Below are 23,847 nucleotides of genomic sequence, written 5' to 3'. Positions count from 1 at the left end.
AGGAATATGTGAAGTCGTGTCTGATTTAGCTTTCTGGCAGATTTTACATGACGCTAAAACTCGTCGAATACGTTTCTCCATGTTGACAAAATAACAGTTCGGTCTCAGTATAAGAAAACATTTTCTGGCTCCGTAATGTGCGTAACTTAAATGAGTATACCAAATTAATTTGTTAACAAGCTCGTCAGGAATACATGATAACCAATTGTTGTTGTAAGGGTGAGAGCGGCGAAACAGAATGTTACTGCGTACAGTGTAATGGTTTCTGATGGTAACATTATTCCTATCTTGCCAAAGGCGTTTAATTTCTTTCCATACGTTGTCTTTGCTCTGCTCCTGTGCTATGTCTCGTACTGGCGACGAAATAAAGTTTTCGAGTGCAACTTGTTGAATATACATGACGCTAGGATTTGCTTGGCAGAAGTTGGTTGCGATGTCTTGCTGATTGTTGCTGAGAGAGAGGGATAGTGCGTCTGCAACAATATTTTGTGTACCAAGTTTCCATCTGCTTAACCTGTCGTGTGTAAATTTTGCGGAAGTAAAAACTCTATAGCTCTATGATCTATGTAAACGGTGGTATGTCTTCCATAAAGAAAATGCCTAAATCTGGTAATTGCCCATACAACACATAATGTTTCAAGTTCTGTGACAGAATAATTGCATTCAGCATGTGACAGAATGCGACTTGCATAAGCGATGTTTTTAATTACTGTAGTAGCGTCTTCTTCAATTTCCTGAAAAATGTGTACGCCTAAAGCGGTGTTAGAACTGTCGGTGGCAATGGAAAAATTTCTAGTAAGATCTGGGTGTGATAAAAGTGGTGCATTCAACAAAGCTTCTTTCAGATTGACAAATTCAGACTGTGCTTGGCTATCCCACGACCAAATAGTGTTTTTACCCGTCAACTGGCACAATCGAGGGGTGTCTAAAGCAGCGTAATGAATAAATTTACGGAAAAAGTTAATTAATCCCAGAAAGCTGCGTAATTGTTTCTTCGTCGTAGGAACAGTAAGCTTGAAGTTTTTCCGGGTCAGGCGCAATGCCTTCTGCTGAAATTACAGGTCCAAGAAATTTAATGGAAGTTTTGCCAAAGTGTGATCTGCTAAGATTAACTGTGAGTCCTTGTGCACGAAAAGTTTGTAACAGTTGTTCAAGAATCAGATTGTGTTCAGACCAGTTAGCTTCTGCAATAAGAATGTCGTCTACATACGTTGTGATTCTGTCTTTAAGTTCTGTCACAAGTATACTATTCAAACCGCGAATAAATGCTGCTGAAGAAATAGTTAAACCGAACGGTAATTAAAATTTGGATGATCCAATCTTTACTTCAATGATAGGGTGGGAAATGGTTTTTTGAATAACAAGTTTTTCATGCAAAAGAGTGTCTCGGATGTCGTCAAAAGTAATAACATTTTCGTGAACATGATTCTCTGTGTCAAAAGAATTGCTTGCATTGCTGGAAGATGCAACCTGTACTGTATCTAGTCAAATTCTTTCTGACGTGCTGTTATTTGCGGGAGGATGCTGTGGCATTTCGACTATTTGTACTGTTCTGTTTTTTCTTCCTGACGTATTAGGTTCGGGATGATACCTACTGTCTGGTTCATTCATGATAGTCTGTTGTTGCGGATGATTCTGCTGCTGGTAAGACCTACTGTTACGCTGAAAATTGTGCTCATTACTTTTACGTCTGTCATGATAGTCACTGCTATACGGCGCGTTGCGATAGGAATTGAAATGGTGTGTTTTCTGTACGTAGTGATTTCCTTGTTGCTGTGGATTACTATTTGATGGAACCGACGCTATACGTGTAGGCGGCGAAACATTAAAGCTTGGTTGACCTTGCAGACTACATTGTTGGTTAGGTATGCTAACCGGCTGGCTTTGATGCTGTTGTGGTGAAAACCTTCTATTGTTACCAAAATGTGTCTGCGATTGCTGAAAATTTTGTAGATACTGATGATTACACTTCCGTCTTTCATTAAATTACGCTGGTAGTTCTGGAGTGTCTAATGAAAATTGTCACTTTTGGTAAAACTTGTCATATCGGGTTTTCTTTACACGTTTCTAATACTAGATAGATCGATATTTGAAGAGCTGTTTTGATAGATATAAAGGATAGTAAAAGAGAAGGCAGCAGTGCAGAAAAGATGAAATAGCACTACTACGGCTTGGGGCCCTGTGCACGCTACGGCACATATTCATCGAAGCGTAATGAATCCCCAGAGGTCAATTACGCGCTGCAAATAAATTTTAGTTTCTGCATTAGAGGCAATGCCGGTGAAAATTCAAAAGTAAATTGTTGTATCCAGTCCAATTCTAGTTTCTGCGTTACAGGCCAATCTGGTGGAAATGCAAAAGCAAATCGTTGTATCCAGTAAAAAGGGTGAATCTGTGTTCTGTCATTATTAAATACCTTAAATTTCCTAACGGATAGAACGTCCTTGTAATCAAAATTATCGACTCGGAATGTCTGAACAGGTTCAGGATTGTATGCTAATCTGTTTGTCTGTGACTGTTCGGAATCTAAGTCACGTACTCTCTGTAAATTACCTGGCTGTGTGAGTCTGACAAATGTTCGGAGAGTGGCGTATGCTGTGATGTGTTAAAGGCTGAAATATTTTTCATCTCCGTCACTTCTTGCTGTAAAGATGACAATTTTCTACGTAATGTATTATTGGACGAACCTATCTCACTGATCGTCTGCTGTAAATTTTGGAATTCGGGTGTTTGATTAAACGAAACTGGTGACGTATCGTCTGATTTGGTGTCATTATTAATTTCGATAACATCAATACGACAGGGCAATTCATCATATTTTTCAGTCAGTGTTATTACCTGATCATCGTTTTTAGTATCACAAGCATTAATTTGTTTTTGTATTTTACGTGTGGTTTTGTTCAATTTCTTAACGTCTGCTTTGATGGCATCGGGATCCTGTATTAGTTCCAACTTTTCAAGTCTGTTGGTCATTGTCTGACAGTCTAATGTGTGTGTGTCTGTTTTTGTTTTAAGATCGGAGATTTCATCATGCAATTCGGTGTTCAACTGTTTGATTTCGTCTGATACTGTAGCAATATTGTTTTCTACGTATGTTTTTGCTTTCGTAAACAATTTACGCTTATCTTCCTGTCTCTGTGCAGTAATTGTTTCCATGACTTGTTGCTTTACTTTATTCTGTTCCTGTATAAATTTACGGTACCGCGCTTCACTGCTTTGTAGGTAGTGATTAAAACGTTCGTCAATTTGGCTGTTCTGTTGGGCAAATTTCGCGTCTACTTTCGCATACAGTGTGCGTGAAAGTTCTGTTGACATTAATTTAAACTCGTCGCGTAACAGTGTTGCGTTTTCAGAACATTGTTTAGCGACTGCACTAATTTCATCTCTAAGTAATTTAGTTGTGGCTGCATGTGTATTACTTAATTCTTGTGCCACAGATCTAATTTCTTCACTACTGTTCCTAGCACAAGCCTTAATTTCCTCACGTAATTGTTCTTTAGTATCATAACATTGCGCGGCAACGGCTGTAATCTGTTCACTAAGTTGTTTGTTCTGTTCATTAAGTTGTTTGAAATTGTTGTCTTGTTTATCATTCAACTGTTTGCAACTGTTGTCTAGTTTTTCATTAAGTTGTAGCAATACTGCCATAACTTGATCCATGCCAAAATTAGCGACTCTATTTTCTATGCTGTGTGTTGGTGTATCTGCATTTGTCGCCTTTTGTATAACCAATTGGTCATTCTCTGATTCTTGAAAAGGTTTGCCAATCGGACGTGCACTGTTGGTCACTACATCGGTATCAAATAAATCTGACGTATTCTGACTACATTGTTCATCTTCGTGAGAAAAATTTATCTGTTCACAATTCAAATTTTGCAAACCGGGTGTGTCAAACTGGGCAGCGTTCATTGTATCGGAACGTGCCGCGTCATCAATTGTTAAATTTATTGTGGACATAATTGAATTTGTTTGCCCATCATTAGGATTTAACTCAATACTAGTGATCGGCAGGCACTGATTATCTGTAATTAGACGATTATCACTATTACACTGAGTGTCGCAAGTATTATCGGTCACTCATTGCACATCGCGATGTACTGTTAACAGTTTTCCGCGGCATTTTTCACAAATCAATATTAAGCACAAAATGAAACAAAGACGAAGCAAAAATGGAACAAACACAATTACAACAAAGAGCAATAAATTGCCGATGATCTGTGAAAAAAAAGAGTGACAAATTAGTAAATGCGTTGCGCCAGATGCAAACTACATTTAAGTAAATAAGAGCAGATATATAACTGACTACTTCTCAGAAATTCACAAAGAAATACGATCCTGGCCGGTTGTCGCCAAGTGTAACCTCCCCACAAAAATCATTCACATTTAGTGTAACCTCAAAACAGAAAAATTCCTAAACTTCTCAACAGTAAAAATTATAATTTTGTCGTTCACATTCAGTGTAACGTCCCAACAAAAAAATAAATTCAGTAACCTGGTAATAATACAATGTAACTAACCTCTCAATTAAATTGTCACTCACTTATAACTTTTCATAATTGACTGTGAATTTAACCTGATAAATTTTGGACGTCAGCAGTGCTGCGACATGGCCCTGAAAGATCATTCTGAGTAAAAAAAGAAAAATTCTTACCTCAATGAAGTCGCCGGATAACGCATATATATCTGCTCTTACAATAAATTTTTCTGGCACAGCCCTGTGCAATGCTGGTCGATAGATTTGTCATTTATGAAAGAAAACAACTGATTTTTCTTTTCAATAATTGGGATGACCAAGGATTGGAGAAATTAGTAAATTCTTTAAATTGAAATGAATGGTTGTTAAAAGTTACTTTTTATGAGAAAGATTATTATTAGGAGATTTTTAAGACATTTACATGGGACTTGAGATAGCAATACTACATAAGCGCGAGGCTGCTTTTTACCTTATACAATAATGCTCAGGCTCTGGCATCGCTGCACCACGACCGGCCCAGCCAACACGATACACCAGACTGCTCGCTATTAACAACTTACTGCTACAGCTTCACAGTTCCTACTGCAGTCAACACTGCTCTCTGGTCTGAGATTCTCTTATACCTTGCATATCGCAGGCAGCGCGTGAGCAATACATCGAAATTACATCTGCTCGGACCTCTTACAACTTGCCTGCGACAGTCAAGGTCCTGAGTTCGACTCTCGGTCTGGCACACAATTTTAATCTGCCAGGAAGTTTTATATCAGCGCACACTCCGCTGTAGAGTGAAAATTTCATTATAGGTAAGCTTATTGGACAACATAGGTTTCACCCTCTTGAAAGAGCATCCTGATATTTTCGGAGCGTTGAAAATGGCGTGCAGCTAGTAGGAGGGGATGTGCTACCCTCCACGGCTGACGTAAATTTGGAATCTGAACTGGTGAATATGTGCCAGTCGGTTGTGTGGAAACAGCGCAGTAAGGATGGCATACGAGATGAGGTGACAGAATGGCAGGAAGGAGCTATCGTTTTGCATATGCACATAACGCACCGCGTATTACTTTGCCTTATTTGTTGGTGTATCAAAACGGATTGTCCAACGTGTCTTCATGGAACTGTGTACGACTCGCACCCACGTAACACATCGCATGAACGGAGGTCGTAAAAAGATGCAAGAATCAGTTGTTAAGTAATGCAACACTTTTTTTCTGAATATTGGTTGATTTTATTCAGGAATCCAATACACTATGTTATTCTCCACTCTTTTGGCTACATAACCCTATTTTCCAATACTATCTCCTTTCAGTGGCGGCTGCCTTACGCCTGCATGCCCTCATTGTACCACTCCACTGGTCGACGTCGGAGCCAAAGCCTTTTGCATCAACAACCTCTCCATCACCCACCTACTGCTCCTCGAGAAGTGCATCCTTCATTGAGCTAAACAGGTGGACCTTGGAAGGTGCGAGATCCGAGCTGTAGGGTGGATGAGGAAGAACAGTCCAGTGAAGTTCTGTGAGCTCCTCTTGGGTGCGTAGACTTGTGTGAGGCCTTGCGTTGTGATGGGAAAGGAGACATTCGTTTGCATTTCTGTGGAGACGAACACTGTTTCTTCAGTTTCCTGAGGATAGCACGATACATTTGCGAGTTGATTGGTGCAGCGTTGATTGGTGCAGAGTTCCAGAAGACGATCGCCATGACTCTACCGGTCGAGGGAGAGGCTTCTAACTTTCCTTTGGCGGAGAGGTGATGTGGCGCCACTCCATGGTTTGCCGTTTTGTTTCCGGCTCGAAGTGACGAGTCCACGTTTCATCGCCTGTGACAACGTTCAACAAGCAAGTGTTAGTATTAGCCACGTAAGGCGCAAGCATTTCCACACAGATGGTCCTTTGTTGTTGTTTATGGTCTTCTGATAGGCGGCGAAGAATCCACTTGGCACACACGTTTGAGGACCCCAACTGGTGGACGAGTGTGTCAGCACTGCCAACAGAGACGTCCAGTTGTGCAGCGAAGTGTTTGATTGTGATCCATCGTTTACCTACAATGAGAGCGTCTGCACGTTCCTACATGAGTGCTGCTGGTCGGCGCGCGGGAGATTGGTCAGGTTTGCGTGACCTTCTTGCGATAATGACAGACGCCTCTCCCAACGATTCATCTTCCTTTTGTCAATTGCCTTATTTTCGTAGACATTCTGCAAGGGCCTATGAATATCTGCGACGTTCTGACTTTCCGCCAAATGAACGCAGTGACATATGTCTGTCTCGAACGCACTTTCGTTACACATACCATTTTGAAGGCTACGTATAGCGCTGCTATGTATCGGAATTTCGAGAAACTATAGGGGATGAAGCAGGAATATTTCACGATACTCCACAACGAGTTGAGCAGTTTTTCTACTGAAGATGACCGAGGAAAAAAAATGTGTTTAGCTACACACTGAACGCCCCTCGTACTAAGCGAAAAGCAGGGAAGATAAGTTCTACTACTTGTCAATGACAATCGTTTCTAAGCCCACAGAAATTGCTGCTGTCAGTGAATACAGAGATATCGCAACCAATTTCCAACGTAACACTGGAAAGGCAACTACATGGAGCTGACATTTACCTCATAAAAGTCCATAACTCAGTGTGCCACATGAAGTTCCGCGTCTTCAATAGATCAAATAACAAAACTACGTAGTAGCTGTCTGTAGGCATTTAGTGCGGTCCAACAAGCGATTTGCCTTCTTTTTTCAAATGTCGAAATACGTCGAGTACACCGATGGCGCAGTGAGGCTTTTGACTCACAGTGAGTGGAGGGTCCATTTCAGTATAGAGTTGGTTCTGTGATGTTTTGGGGGTGTTTTTAGTGCCGTGGTTTAGATCCACTCACTGAGATGGCCGTGAACATCAAATAGACTAACTATTTTACTGTCGTTAACCAAGTTTCTTATACATCTTCGTTGTGAGCATTATGTGCACACTCCCACCTTTCATAATGCCAACAGCTGTCTTCACGTAGCTGCATGCATACGTTCCTCATTCATGGTTTGACGAACAGCCAGGCACAATATCGCACCTCAACTGGCCCAATAAATGATCCGATCTTAATAACAAAGAAAACGTCTGGGATTGCAGTAGTTGTAACAGCAGGTCAAACATAGGAATCATCAGCCCCCAGTATGGCAGCGCTACAGGATACAGTCATCCATGAGTCGCTTCAGCTGCATATGGCATATCAGCATAATCTTGTGACTTTCTTTCTCGTCGAAGCCGGCCGGGGTGGCCGAGCGGTTCTAGGCGCTACAGTCTGGAACCGGGCGACCGCTACGGTCGCAGGTTCGAATCCTGCCTCGTGCATGGGTATGTGTGATGTCCTTAGGTTAGTTAGGTTTAAGTAGCTCTAAGTTATAGGGGATTGATGACCTCAGAAGTTAAGTCCCATAGTGCTCAGAGCCATTTGAACCATTTTTCTCATCGAACTGTTGCCATTACTAAGGCTAGACCTAGTGCTTCATGGTATTGGTGTGATGTCTCTGTGGGATGCCTAATTTTTCATCTGGTATATTTTTCTGCAGTTGATTTTATTTTCCTGAACTGATGACGTATATTTCCGAAACGAGTCATAAGGAATAATGGAATACTGAGCACACTGAAATCGGGGCAATTTCCTGTTAGTGGTAAGAACGGTAGTAGTAAGTTGCACTTGATCCACAGATCCTGGATGGCGCGGCAGCGCAGCGGCTGACTAACGGCGTGGCGGTGCACTGGTACCAGGACTCTACCACCGGCCCCGGCGTGCTGGACGAGTTGCACCGAAACCACAGCGACCTCTTCATCCTCTACACAGAGGCCTGCTACGGTAAGTGGCCCCCCACTGGGGCCTGTGTCTCTGACTACCCGTAGAACAGCGCAGTAGTGTCTAAATAAGTTGGGTAGCCAATACACACATAAAACGTCCTGAGGTACTTGTTGGATGTATTCTGGTGTGTGTCCCTCTACATTTGTTGCAGTGTGTGGCTCCCTCTAGTACCATGGAAGTTATTTCTCGTGTTTCGATGTATGTAGTAACATTCTGTCCTTTCATTCAGATTGAGTCAGCCCATCACAACCAATGTTTCAGAACATTAGGAAATAACTTCTATGGTACTACAAATAGCTGAATCACTGGCAGTGGGTTCGCTTCACTAACGATTGCAAGACTTAAGAGACGCCTGATGAGTTTCGTTGAAGACTTCGGAGATGGCAGGTAGCAATGCACATCTCACACCTGCAGGCCCACGCATTAATCAGGATGGTGGATCAGTCACACTTAACGCCGATTTTTATTTATTCATTTTTGCTTATCTGTACTCAGACTAGTTTCATGGTCCCTACTACGACTTCTCTCCTGTGCCAACCCCTTTGTCTCAAAGCAGCATTTACCCCGAACCATCTCAGTTATTTGTTGTATATACAAGGTGCATTCAAGTTCTAAGGCCTCCAATTTTTTTTGTCCGGACTGGAAAGAGATAGAAACATGCGCATTACTTTAAAATGAGGCCGCGTTCATTGTCAATACGTCCCAGAGATGGCAGCACTGTACGGCAGACGGAATTTTACCGCCAGTGGCGAGAATGAGAACTGTTTTAAATACTTAAAATGGCGACGTTTTCCTTACTTGAACAGCGTGCAATCATTCGTTTTCTGAATTTGCGTGGTGTGAAACCAATTGAAATTCATCGACAGTTGAAGGAGACATGTGGTGATGGAGTTATGGATGTGTCGAAAGCGCGTTCGTGGGTGCGACAGTTTAATGAAGGCAGAACATCGTGTGACAACAAACCGAAACAACCTCGGGCTCGCACAAGCCGGTCTGACGACATGATCGAGACAGTGGAGAGAATTATTTTGGGGGATCGCTGAATGACTGTTGAACAGATCGCCTCCAGAGTTGGCATTCCTGTGGGTTCTGTGCACACAATCCTGCATGACGACCTGAAGATGCGAAAAGTGTCATCCAGGTGGGTGCCACGAATGCTGACGGACGACCACATGGCTGCCCGTGTGGCATGTTGCCAAGCAATGTTGATGCGCAACGACAGCATGAATGGGACTTTCTTTTCGTCGGTTGTGACAATGGATGAGACGTGGATGCCATTTTTCAATCCAGAAACAAAGCGCCAGTCAGCTCAATGGAAGCACACAGATTCACCGCCAGTGCTGAAAAAATGATGGTGTCCATGTTCTGGGACAGCGAGGGCGTAATCCTTACCCATTGCGTTCCAAAGGGCACTACGGTAACAGGTGCATCCCACGAAAATGTTTTGAAGAACAAATTCCTTCCTGCACTGCAACAAAAACGTCCGGGAAGGGCTGCGCATGTGCTGTTTCACCAAGACAACGCACCCGCACATCGAGCTAACGTTACGCAATAGTTTCTTCGTGATAACAACTTTGAAGTGATTCCTCATGCTCCCTACTCATCTGACCTGGCTCCTAGTGACTTTTGGCTTATTCCAACAATGAAAGACACTCTCCGTGGCCGCACATTCACCAGCCGTGCTGCTATTGCCTCAGCGATTTTCCAGTGGTCAAAACAGACTCCTAAAGAAGCCTTCGCCGCTGCCATGGAATCATGGCGTCAGCGTTGTGAAAAATGTGTACGTCTGCAGGGCGATTACGTCGAGAACTAACGCCAGTTTCATCGATTTCGGGTGAGTAGTTAATTAGGAAAAAAATCGGAGGCCTTAGAACTTGAATGCACCTCGTATTTCAATCACTGCCTTTCTCTACAGTGTTGCCTTCAACAGCTACTTCTAATACCATGGAAGTTATTGATTGAAGCCATAAAACTTCTGCTACCATAGGCCTGAATCATATGTTACCACAAACAAGAAGGAATAGGACGATAGGACATTTGCTAAGACAGCAGGGGATATGTTCCAAAGTGCTAGAGGAATGGGCCTGTATCACGTACCAGAACCAACAACAAAGGACAGGACGACAGGGAATTTGTGATCAGGAAAAGCTTCCATGGTACCGGAGAAAGCCAAACAGGTCAAAAAATGTAGGGAGAAGACATACTGTAATGCATCCGACGAATAATTCAGGATCTTTGATGCAGATGGTACTATGAAATTGGCAAAAGAAAGGAAATCGTTGAGTTCCATACCAGACCAGTCCATACCAGCCCTGGTGGCATTACAAATAAATCATGTACGGGCGTTGGAAGTGTTTCATCCCTATCGAGTGTAATTGTAGGAGTGTGCAGTACCAAGGCAAGATCTTTCAGCCTCCTGTCGAGTTCTATAGTCAGCATTTCAGCGATGAGTTCATCTTTAAAGATATTTATGCTAGGGGCATTTCGAGACCATAATGTGAACACCTTCTCTCAGAGGTCAGGAAAAACTGAATAGAATGTCCTACGGTATCTGCAGACTTAAACCCAAGTGAGAATGTTTGAAATCATTCCAAATTTGCTGTGTCTCGTCGCAATGACACTTCTCACAACAGATAACTTCAGGAGGGCTGTTGCCAAGGGACCGAGCGAATTGGCGCAGTAGTTAGCAAACTGGGGTCGCATTCCGCAGGTCGACGGTTCAAATTCCTGGCGGTTATCCAGATACAAGTTTTCCGTAATTTCCCTAAACCATTCCAGGCAGCTGGCAGGGCACTTCCTTAGAAAGGGCGCAGCCGGTTTCCATTCACGTCTTTGAAACAGTTCAACCTTGTGCTCCGTCTGTAATGGCCTCGATATCAATGGGACGACAGACTCTAATCTTCCTTCCTTTTCCGGCTGTGGAGTGGGACAGCCTAGAATAGCAATGTCTCATACACCTGAGGATAGCATACCGCTGAGGATCTAAGCATGTTACAAATCACAGGCTGAAGCAACATGTTTTTGAATGTTACTCAAAAGGAGATTTTGATTTTAAAGATGTGTACTTTCAAATAGGCGGCCTTTATTATGATTAGTATTTGTTTTTATTCAACACCATAGTTTATTTGTTAGTTTCATAACGCTTATTCTCTCATTCGCCTCTCTGCTTGAATCTAAGTCTACACACATTCTAAAATACACAAATGATACAAATCTTTTTTTGAGCAGTTTATTTGGTTAAAGGGTACCCCATAAAAAGATGGGAAAAATGATGAGACAAAATATTTATAAACTTTGAAGATTGGTAAAGTACATCGTCAAAAACTACTTTACGCAAGAAAAAAGGGCACTGCTTGACAAGAAGAGTAAAGCACCTAGAAGCGAGGGAGCAAAAGAAATATAAATTTCACTGGTTATTTCAGTGATGAGAATATAGAGTCAAATTTACAAGGAACTTGGCAGTATGAGACCAACTGTCAGTATGATGCTGCAGAACCTATGGCCTAGATTCGTGCACTGATTCGGTTGGGAAGAGTGTAATAAAGCCATGGTATCCTCTCCTTAAGCAAAGTCGCCAATAAATATTTCCCTTTATTTCCTGGATATTGCCAATGGGATGGATTTAGCGTCCGAACTGGTCCCACGCATCTTCTGTCAGGGACAGATCTAGGGATCTTACTGGCCATGGGATTGCCTCGAAATCACACACACAGTTCAGAGCGGTACCTGCCATGTGCAGACGAACTTGAGCCTGTTGAAAAATGGCACGGCACCACTATACTGTTGCCTGGGAAGTAACACAAGAAGATGTAGGAAGTCCGTGAGGTAATATTGTGCAGCCAGTGTTTCCTCAATCACTACCAGCCATGACGTGAAGTCATAACCATGTCTATCCACACCATGGTGCCAGGAGAAACACCACTGCACCTCTGCAAAACACTGGAAGAATGGGACCTCTCCCCAAGTCGCCGCCATACTTGCGTGTGATGGTCATACTGGATAGTGCGAGGCACTCACGAGCAGTCCATGCTTACCATTCACGGCACCACATCAAACACAGTCGTTTGTATTTTGGTGCTAATGGCAGCCTGCACGTGGGACGGTAATAGCCTATTCCAGCTACTGCTAATCTCCTGCCAAAAGTGCGGTGTTGTTGTTGTGGTCTCGTTTGATGCAGCTCTCCATGCTACTCCATCCTGTGCAAGCTTCTTCATCTCCAAGCAACTACTGCACCCTACATCCTTCTGAATCTGCTTAGAGTATTCATCTCTTGGTCTCCCTCTACGATTTTTACCCTCCACGCAGTTCTCCAATACTAAATTGGTGATCCCTTGATGGCTCAGAACATGTCCCACCAAATGATCCCTTCTTCTAGTCAAGTTGTGCCTCAAATTACTCTTCTCGCCAATTATATTCAGTACCTCCTCATTAGTTATGTGATCTACCCATCTAATCTTCAGCATTCTTCTGTAGCACCACATTTCGAAAGCTTCTATTCTCCTCTTGTCTAAACTATTTATTGTCCATGTTTCACATGCATACATGGCTACCCTCCATATAAATACATTTAGAAGAGACTTCCTGACACTTAAATCTATACTCAATATTAACAAATTTCTCTTCTTCAGAAACACTTTTCTTGCCATTGCCAGTCTACATTTTAAATCCTCTCTACTTCGACTATAATCACTTATTTTGATCATCAAATAGTACAACTCATCTACTTCTTTAAGTGTCTCATTTCCTAATCTATTTCCTCTAGTATCGCCTGATTTAAATAGACTACATTCCATTATCCTCGTTTTCCTTTTGTTGATGTTCATCTTATATCCTCCTTTCAGGACACTGTCCATTCCGTTCAACTGCTCTTCCAGGTCCTTTGCTGTCTCTGCCAGAATTACAATGTCATCGGCAAACCTCGAAGTTTTTATTTCTCCTAAAAAGGTGCGGTATGGCACAGAATATCACAAGGACTCCGTATTTGTTCTTGGATGGCAGGCGCAGATGTGAAGAGAATACGATGTGTTTGGAGCACAATATGACTACTGTGATCGTTAGACATGGTCGTACAGAAGCTTGTTGTGTATGCCTGTCGTCACGTTCCCATGCATTCCAATATCAGGTCACCGTCACATCCAAATGCCCTACAAATCATGATATCCAAGCTGAGGCAAACACCGTTGCCGATAACGCTCTCTCAAATGAGTAAGCGGTACCTCTGTGTCCTCCACAGCGCACACTCAACCCCAGAAGCTGGTAACAACAGGCGTGCTAACAACACTAATACAATGTAATAGCCATTCTGCCTGTCACAGAGAATCATTTACCTGTATGTGGTTTTGTGTGTGTGTTTGTGTGTGAAAAGCTGCTTTGGTATCAAATAATATCTTCAGGGTGCTGCATTTTTGTCAGATATGCATTTAATGTGCTAAGTTATTTTGCAAGGACCTGAAGAACATGTTATCTGTCCATCAAGATTTGACACTAGTTGTATGTGTTCGATTACTATGCACACAGTAAACCTGTTGAGGAAGCGGTAAACATCGTGGATAGCTTTACAGTCAATTTCTAAATTGTCATTCGTATCTGAAGGGTGCTTCGTCTTGTCTCGCCAACCATTTCAATGGATGCACGTTATGTTTGAATGTGGAAAGTAGAAATGTTGAATCATTACTGTAGTATAAGGATAGAAGCTGAAGCAATGAATTCAAATTTGTGCCACTGCTGAGACTTGATCCTGGGTATCCTGCTTACTAGGCAAATGTGCCAACCACTATATCACTGTAATGTTGTGGCTACCATAGCTGCATAGACTACTTTAATCCAAAGCCCTCCATAACACAAATTTCAGTTCACAACTTGTGCACATTTTCCCCTTCCTAAATCGTCAGTATTGCCGAAGCTCTCAAACACTTAAATAGCATCACAGCTTTGTATGTAATGGGAAAACCCTGTCTGTACCTCAGGCATAGGTAATGTATTGATCTGATGGAATTACATTTTCCTGGAGACATATGAGTCTAAACTTTACATTCGATAAGGATAGGAGCTGCATTAGTGAATTAAAATTTGTGCCACAGCTGGCACCTGAACATGGGAATCCTACTTACTAGGCAGATGTGTTGACCATTACACCATAACAGCATTGTAGCTACTATAAACGCACAGATTACAATAATCCAACGCTCTCCTTAACACAAACTTCAATTCGCACCTTCAGCTCATTTTCTCATTCTTAAATCGTCAGTACGGCTGAAGATCTCCGAAATTGGAGTACAACCACAGCTTTGTATGTAATGGGAAAATCCTGCCTGTCCCTGACGAATTAAGAAGGGAAAAATGGGCTTAAGGTGTAAAATGAAAAGTTTGTTAGCAAGGGCGTTGGATTGCGATAGTTTTTGCAGCGGTGATATCCACAGCGCTATAGCGATGTAGTGGCAACCACATGTGCCTAGGAAGTGGGAGACCCATGTTCAAATCCTGGCCATGGCACAGATTTTCATTCATTACTTCAGCTTCTATCCTTATCGAAGATAAAGTAGAGACTCATATGTCTCGAGGAAATCGTGAGATAAAGTAGAGACTCATATGTCTCGAGGAAATCGTGAGTCCATCTACGTGCCGGTAATGAAATTATTCATTAAGTAATAATTACCACTTTCTTAAAAAAATCTGATATTTAGTTTGCAAAATAAAAGTAATGAATTAATATCTCTAATTTATTATCTGAAGTAATTTATTTTCAGCCAGTTTTTACATCCTTAAAGTTTGTAAAGGCATCTGTTTTGTACCATATAACACTACTGTAAATATTCTTGAATATTTTATATGGATATCATGTAATATAAATGTATAATTTCTTAGAGGTTGATTGCATATACCGAGTTAAGTTTTTAGTGCAAAACAAAAGCCAACAACTTAATGTGCTTGAAAAGGACCACAACACTGAAGTCAGTTTCTTAACAACTATTTCTTTCTCGTTTCTGCATGTCATGACTCAGAGAAGTTATAGACTAGAAAATTTCCTCGCTGCAGATCACAGGCTTTTACATATGATTTCAAAAAACTATAACTTCCCTTAAACGAAGATAGTAAAGTAGAGTAAGTTTTGACTTACGTATCGAAACTAATGGCCTATCTTCACACAAGCTGTTTCTTTGCAGCTCATACAGTCGTCGGTAGGTGAACTCACTCGCGGAGATAGCGCGATCGTTCACTGTTCTCTGTGTGTAGAAGCGAAATGTGGACAACAAAACTTGAAAAGGCAATCTGCATCCATCGTTTGAACAGGTACCGTTCAGTCAGAATGCAAGGCATGATTTTTGTCGAGAGAATGACACTGGAACTCCTGTAACTCGAAGCATTCGACAATAGCAACAACAGTTTCTAGATTCTGGTTGTTTATGTAAGCATAAGTCCACAGGCCGCCTCCATGTGCTCGTTTAGTTCATAGAGCACATTCAACAGAGTTGTGCACATAGTCCACAGAAGTTGACTTGTCACACCAACTGAGAGTCAGCCATTCCTCTCTCGTGACCATGGAATAGCTTAGCTATACATCGTATTATAACAAGAAAAGATTCAGCCAAAGTACCTGTACAAGCAAGCCTCTCTGCACTACTAAACGCCAATGAGGATATTTTGAGAAGATGATGTGTTTGGAAACAACTTCCCCACAGAGTAATTACTTGATTGTCGACCAAGGTGCACACAAGTGGTGTTCGTTTGTCTGGAGGTCAAGAGGCAAAGGTTTGGGACTGCACACATCGTAGAGAAGATTTGACTAACCTGTGCTTTAGATGGAACTAAATAAGGACACATGACAACAGAATGTTCGAGAAGGCCAGAAAGATAATGAAAGAGTCGGGTTTGTACCAGAGTGGAAAAGATCCTTAAGACGCGTATAAAAGTGAAGCCATAGTCAGTAACAAATCAGGATAAAAGAAGTATCCAAGCAGTAGCTAGCCAGTGAAGCACAAGCAGGAGCCAGCGACACTTGTTGACAGAATCAGCTACTGATGGAGCAGTAGGTATTCATCCACAAGAAGATAGTAATACTTCAGGCCGTTTAACTACGTGCATAAGTAGCAAGCTAGAAAAGTTTGTAACACCTGCATGTTTCATTGAACACTGATGAGCAGAGACAGTCTGTCTCGAACAGCAGTGTAGCGGATTATTTGTTAGTATGAACAATGAGGTAAATAGCACTTGTCTCCTGTAAATTAGGCCAAGCGGCCAGTACTATAATAATTAGGGCATGTGGCCATTGATTTAGTAGCTAGGCGAAGTGGCAATTAATTCAGTAGACAGCAGAACAGGTGGCAACGGTAGCACTCGTTTGTGAACTGGGCACCTCAGGTACTGCATGTGACATGGGTAACAACAAGAATGAAGGTGGCTGTTCTCCCTTGGTGGTGTGAAGCCCTTCTGAAGTAGGATAGAAAAACAGTGAATTAATAGTGAGTGGGCTTCCAGCTGAACTGAATGTATTGGAGAATTTTTTGGTCAGATGCCTCGCATATAAATATGTGTAATGGTAAATAATCGTGTTTAAAGAATTCGTATCATCTTGCTGCTTTGAAAAATCACCCTCGCTGTCAATGGTCCTTCTCTGTTCCCTAGAACCAATGCTAAATAACCAAGGAGGCTCCGTCTCCACTTCTTTATAAAGGTTAATTAGTGGATACCCACTACCACAACAGAACAATATCAGAACAATATTGTCGTTAATGTTCTGCCTGCGGCACGCAGACCACACCGACTCTACACTGGTAGCTTGGAACTGTGCTGGAACACGAAGGGGCCCCATGTCTTTCTGGCGTGTATTGTGGAGAAGTTCGCGTTTTAAAACGTACGGGATTCCACGACCACAAGCCCGTAATGGTAGTGGCAAAACACAATGCGTAGAGTTTTATGAATTAATTGTGGGCGAGGAAGTAGAAGAAAATGTCCTTTCAGGTTTAGTGTTCAGGGGTATAGTGACGAGGCTGCTTTCCATTTAAGTGGGAACGTGAACTGCCACAGCATGCGAATGTAGAGAACAAAGCAGAGCATTAGAGAGACTCTCCAGAGCTTCATATGTTTGGCCAGATTACTTTTATCGTGAAGATGATTATAGGAATCACGTACCTGGATATGTTGGGGATGTGGCAGTTTCCACTATTGCAATAACAATCCGAAAGTTTCATTTTTCACAGGACCGAGCACCAGATCCTTGGCGGGTACACGTAAGAGCATTTCTTAACAATGGCCGGTCTCGACGATCGAACGGCCGAAAGGAGCGTAGGTTCAAATGGTTCAAATGGCTCTGAGCACTATGGGACTCAACTGCTGAGGTCATTAGTCCCCTAGAACTTAGAACTAGTTAAACCTAACTAACCTAAGGACATCACAAACATCCATGCCCGAGGCAGGATTCGAACCTGCGACCGTAGCGGGAGCGTAGGCATCTCTCGCATTCACCCATTGGTCTCCAAGGTCGCATGATCTCGCGGTAACGTTCTTTTTTCCTAGGCGTTTGTCAAACGCAGTTTCTGTGTGGCTCCCCTTCGAACAGCTTTAGATAAAATGTGACATCGTTTAACAACTGCAGTGACTGCACTGTCTCCAGACATTCCTGCCTAAAGCATGGGAGGAGTTTCACTATTTTCTTCGTTTTTCTCGGGTGTCTGGTGGAGTGCACGTTAGATGTTAATGAAAGACCAGTGAAAACTTTGACTCTAAAAGTACTTGTAGAAGGTATCCCAAGATTTTATAATGACATGCATGTAAGACATACACCCTTTAAAATTAATTCTTTTTAAATTAAAAACTTTGTGCAACGATGTGGAACTTAAAATTTCCCCACCGTTTTTATTTTCAATCATGTACAAGATACGATCTTGCGACATTGGATGAACTCTTTTTGAAACACCCTGTACATTAATAACACATTAATAGTTCTATGACATAAATAATAATTTACATCATGCTTGACAGCTGTCGACCACGTGTATTCGTGTTGCAGGTCCGTTCTTCGGCAGCGGTTACCCGACGGTGAGGCTGGGATCGTGGGAACGAGCAGAGAACTACACCAGCGACATCATACAGGTAACGCACATTGACTGAGCGCGCTGTACTCCTACATATGCAATGTAGGGAAGTACCACTCACCCATCAAGCGAGGTACTAGACATGTTTACTACAGTGGTAGGTATTTTGTGCACATCACTGCCACGTTAAATAATAACCTTGACGCTACGTTAAAGAATGTGACTGAGTGCATTTCGCTTCAACTGGGTAAATACGAAGAAAAGTACAGGCTAGATATAGATGAACAGCAAAACTGTTTTGGTATTTTTCTTTAGGACGCCTGAGCCTGAGTAGGCGAACATTGCGAGACATTCCGCTGTGACTCACTCATAAAGCAAGCATCATAGATCTCATGTGAAATGATTTTGGATGAAACAGTGATAATCTATTGTACTTTAGTTGTGATGAAGTTGTTACAGTATTATTGTCTTATTCAACACTCTTTGAAAATGTTCCGTGTTTTGCATTGTAGCGATGCATATAATTGCCCTCATAGGTATGAGAAGTAGTCAGTACGTTGTGATGGAATTCCTGTACTTTGACGGTGAAGCCAAGATTAGTATTAGTGAAACGGCGAACAACGGATTCCTGGAGATGCTACAGTGGATAACATTTTAGTTATCCTCTAACATCGTTTTACGGATGCTGCCGGAGGAAAGGCGCTGGCTCATCGAAAACGGAGCGGCGCAACAAGGAGCGACGTCATCCGTGCCTACCACTGAGTATCCGCGGATCAGGGCTGTCGGATGCGCTCCATCGCTCAAACAGGTGCAGTTATTGAGAAAATGGATTAATTATATGTTCGTCCAGTCTGGGTACTGTGAATGTTGACCAATTACACCACTTCATACTAGAAGCAGAGCAGTAATTAAGTGGCATCGTGACAGAAGATACGATGTGAATTCATTGATTTAAACCTGAATCAAAGATCAATGATAAAAAGGCTTCACAGAATCTCAAGCAAATAAAAATAAATCAAAATTATGCCATCTGCAGCGATAGTAAAGGAGAAGATTTATTCTTGGGTCAGCGTGAGAATCTTTTCGAAAATGGACAAAAGATCATTATCACCCTACACGAAAACATGTTCTACATCTATCTATATCTACAAGTATGTACTTTGCAAACGACTGTGAAGTGCATGGCAGACGTTACGTCGCATTGTACCAGTTAGTGGCGTTTCTTCCTGTTCCATTCACGTACGGAACGCGGAGAGAAAGATTATTTATATGCCTCCATGCGTGCTGTAATAAATAAAAACATGTCCTCACAATCGCTATGCGAGCGATACGTAGGGGTTGTAGTATATTCCTAGAGTCATAATTTACAGCCGGTTCTTGAAACTTTATAAGCAGGCTTCCTTGGGAGAGTTAATGTCTATCTTCAAAAGTCTGCGAGCTCAATTCCTTCAGTATCTCAGTGACACTCTCCCACGGATCAAAACAAACCTGTGACCATTCATGCTTTCATGCTCCCCTTCTCCGTAGAAGGCAACGGCTTTGCCGCAATGGATACACCGGTTCCCGTCAGATCACCAAAGTTAAGTGCTGTCGGGCATGGCCGGCACTCGGATGGGTGATCGCCCAGGCCGCCATGCGCTGTTGCCATTTTTCAGGTTTAACTCAGCCTCATGATGCCAATTGAGGTGCTACTCGACCAAATAGTAGGGGCTCCAGTCAAATAAAATCATCATAATGACCGGGAGAGCGGTGTGCTGACCACATGCCTCACCTACCTGCATACTCAGCTGAGGATGACACGCTGTCGGATGGTCCTGATGGGCCACTTGTGAGCTGAAGACGGAGAGCTTCTCCGTATACATTCAGTATCCCCTGTTAGTCCTATCTGGTATGGGTCCCACATGCTTGGGCAGTATTCTAGAATGGGTCATGTGAGTGATTTGAAAGTAATCTCCTTTGTGGGTGTTTGCATTTCCCCAATATTCTACCAATAATCCAAACTACCGCCTGCTTATCCAATGATTGAAACTACGCGATCATGCCATTTCAAATCGTTACGAAGTGCTACACCTATGTATCTGTTTGGGTTGGCCGACTCATTGATATTACTGTCAGAGACTACTAGGTCTTTTTCGTTTTGTGAAGTACACAATTTTACATATCTGAACATTTTAGGTAAGTTGCCAATCTTTGCGTCACTATGAAATCTTATCAAGTTCAGACTGAATATTTATGAGGCTTCTTTCGGGTAGTACTTCATTGCAGATGACTGCATCCTCTCCAAAAATTCTATGCTTACTATTAATATTGTTCACAAGCTCTTTAAAATGCAACATGAATAGCAAGAGGCACAACACACTACCCTGGGGCACATCTGAAGTTACCTGTACATGTATCGATGATTCTCCAACCAAGATAGCTTGCTATGTTGTCCTACCAAAAGTACTCAATCTACTCAGAAATTTCGCCTGATACTTCATACGATCGTACTTTTGATAATAAGCGTAGATGCAGTACTGAGTCAACGGCTTTTCGGAAATCAAGAAGTATTGCATCTACCTGACGATCTTAAACCAAAACTTCCAGTATGTCATGCGAGAAAAGTGAGAGTTGGGCTTCACGTGAACGATGTTTTCGGAACCCATGCTGATTGACATGGAGGAGTTCATTCTGTTTGAAATGTCTAGTTAATTTTGATCTCAGAATATGTTCTACAACAGTTATATCTCAAGAATAAGCGACGGTAGTTGTGTGGATGACTTCCACTACCCTTCATGTAAACAGTTGTGAGCTGTGCTTTGTTTTTAATACTAGACACGGTTTTCTGTTCAATGGATCTACGATAGATTATAGTTAAAAGAGAGAGTAACTCAGCCGCAAATTAAATATAGAATTACAGTGATTCATCGGGCCCTGGAGCTTTGTTCAACTTCAACGATTTCAGATATTTCTCAACACCACTGACACTAATACTTACGCCATTAATCTTTCCAGTGTCACGAGGATTAAATTTGGGAAATTCTCTTGGGTTTCCTTTCTAAAGGAACACTTGAAAACGGAGTTAAGCATTTCAGCTTTTGCTTTGATAACCTCAATTTCAGTTTCTATCTCATCCGCAAGGAATGGGGCACTAACCTTGGTGCCACTAACAGCCTCTACATACGAGCAGAAGTTCTTTGGGTTTTGTGAAAGATCACCTGACAATATCCCCCAACATTAGTGACTAAAGGCTTCACTCACTGCTCCCTTGGAAGGCACAAGGGTTTCATTCAGCATCTCCCTGTCTATAGCCCTATGCTTTGTTTTACACCTATTATGCAAGTCTCTGTTTATTTAGAAGTTTCTTTGCAATGACTGTATACCATAGAGGTCCCTCCCATTATGAGCACTTCAACAATGTACGTAACTATCCAGTGCATTGTCAACTATTCTTTTAAACTTGAAAAATTGTTCCTCTGCATGGTCTTGTCTTGTGCTAGAAGTTTCAAGTTCCTCATTCAGATACGACACTGCTGCTTTTTATCTACTTTACTGTACATAGACAAGGTGATTCAGCTGACCCTGGTGATGTTTTATGCAATCCAAACTGTGCTTTTATCAGGAAGAGTACCCAGACGCGCAACAGCAACGTAACCGAAATAACTTCCTTCTCATAGCTTTGGACAACTTTTAGCAAACCGAATCATACTGTAAATAATGCAAGTGAAGATTGACCATGAGCTACAGGGTATTTTGGTACCAAGATAAACCTTATTTCTGCCATACTTATCTAAGTGTGTAAGTATGTACTCGTACAGATTTTGGCTGTCTCTGTAAGATTATTCCTTTTACAGCACGTAATCTTTCGCAAAAGGTTCAGAAATTTTGCCTTATAGAGTAGGTTTTACAACAAAATTGACAGGAGTTATAAAAATGAAAAGTGTGGAAGTAAAAACATTCCAGTATATAACCTAATGAAAAAATTAATGTATGCCTCGCAACGTTAATATGCTATAGCAGTTACATAAACAAAATTTGCACAAAAGGTCTAAGATGTCTTCGTATACTTCATGAGTTATTTTGCGATATTTTGACAATTTGCAGAGTGAACTAACCAACACCATTGTTGTGTTACGTAGGGTTACATAAAACGACGTCGGTAAGGGCAATGTATCTTTATGCTTGGTTGAGCTACTATTTGTTGTTCTGTAACCAACGTTGTTACAACCACCTCATTTTGTCTCTTTCTATGCCCAAACAATTTCCCGTTTTGCATAACACTGCAATATGTCCAACTATGGCCAAAGTATTTGCTAGAACTGTGGACCTGGACAGGACGTTTTGCTTAATTAACTACTACAGAGCCCCATTCTAGCACAATCGAATAGCTAAAGAAAAGGCAGTGTCGTCGTCGCTACAAGCCGATTACAGAAATAGTGGCTATGTAAGCGAGAAGTACATTAGGAGCCATTACTTTCTGACCGATCCTTCTAGGTGCAGAAAGATTCGTGTCTCAAATATGCGCTATGAGGTTCACGTCATGTGAATACTCCACCATATCACCGACTGATGTTTTCTACTATCACCATGACGCCGCCTTGTGTATCTATACTGCTGGATGGGGGGATCTGAACGTTCCTGGTGAGCTTGTTATCCAAGTGATCCTAAACTATATTCATCACAGTTGCAAGGAAAATCATTGCAGTCATAAATTTCTGTATAATAATATTTTCTTCTCTTCTTCATCCATGAACACATGTGTCAAGATTTTTTTTTAAGTTGACATATCAGGTGCGGGAGCCAGTAATTCTCAGTGATGATGTTTTTAATTTCTGTCCCGTTTCCAATAGGTGCCTGCGTGTCCTACTTTGGAAAATGGTTTGTGCAGGAGATTCTGAATGTCTGCCCTAAGGCTCACACCCCAGAGTAGCCCAACTTTCTTTTTCCTTATGATTGTGGTCTCGTTTAGTATCCATTTACTACCGTGAATAGAATAACTGCGATGGAGCAATATTTGAGCACTGCGTTGCTCTCCAAAATAATGATAAAGAAATTCTCTATTTGTAAAATTAAGCAAGAATCACGATTAAGAACTGATTACATCAAAATTCTTGATAAATGGTTTGACAAACGTTGACAATATACGCAAGTTCCTTGGCAAGCCTGGACAAGGGATCATGAAGATGATTCAAATGAACTTATATAGGGCTGAAGCATTTATACTCGTGGTAATCGTACCGTGATTGCTGAAGAGCTGATGGAAAAAGCACAACAGAAGGATCTGCGTTTGTATATATGAGCTAAGTCTAAAGCATATTGAATGGACAGCAACAGGTAAGCCTTCAGAATGAAGCTTGGAATTACAGAACATCAATAAAAAATGACCTGATTTTACCTGCAGTCCGTCTCGCAGTTGTGGCTGGGTCTCACCATATTAACCTGAAGGTGGAGGCTGAGGTGGCTGCAAAATCAGTCATTGGTTCCGTACAAAGAGCTTGCACCTGCGGCTAAGATCAGCTCAGCTGT

General features: G+C 41.8%; 1 protein-coding gene across 1 annotated transcript in view; it reads left to right on the top strand.

The window, feature by feature from the left end:
• The window catches only part of LOC126236430 (lysosomal acid glucosylceramidase-like), a 190,983-nt gene that overhangs the window by 147,657 nt on the left and 19,479 nt on the right, over window positions 1-23,847 (top strand). Inside the window, exons 7-8 of the mRNA XM_049945732.1 lie at window positions 8,167-8,311; window positions 18,318-18,400. Of these exons, the coding sequence (XP_049801689.1) occupies window positions 8,167-8,311; window positions 18,318-18,400 (228 nt within the window). The remainder of the gene's footprint in view (window positions 1-8,166; window positions 8,312-18,317; window positions 18,401-23,847) is intronic.

The sequence above is a fragment of the Schistocerca nitens genome, chromosome 2, assembly GCF_023898315.1.
Source record: "Schistocerca nitens isolate TAMUIC-IGC-003100 chromosome 2, iqSchNite1.1, whole genome shotgun sequence".
NCBI classification, from domain to species: Eukaryota; Metazoa; Arthropoda; class Insecta; order Orthoptera; family Acrididae; genus Schistocerca; species Schistocerca nitens.
This window is presented reverse-complemented; position numbering and strand designations above follow the sequence as displayed.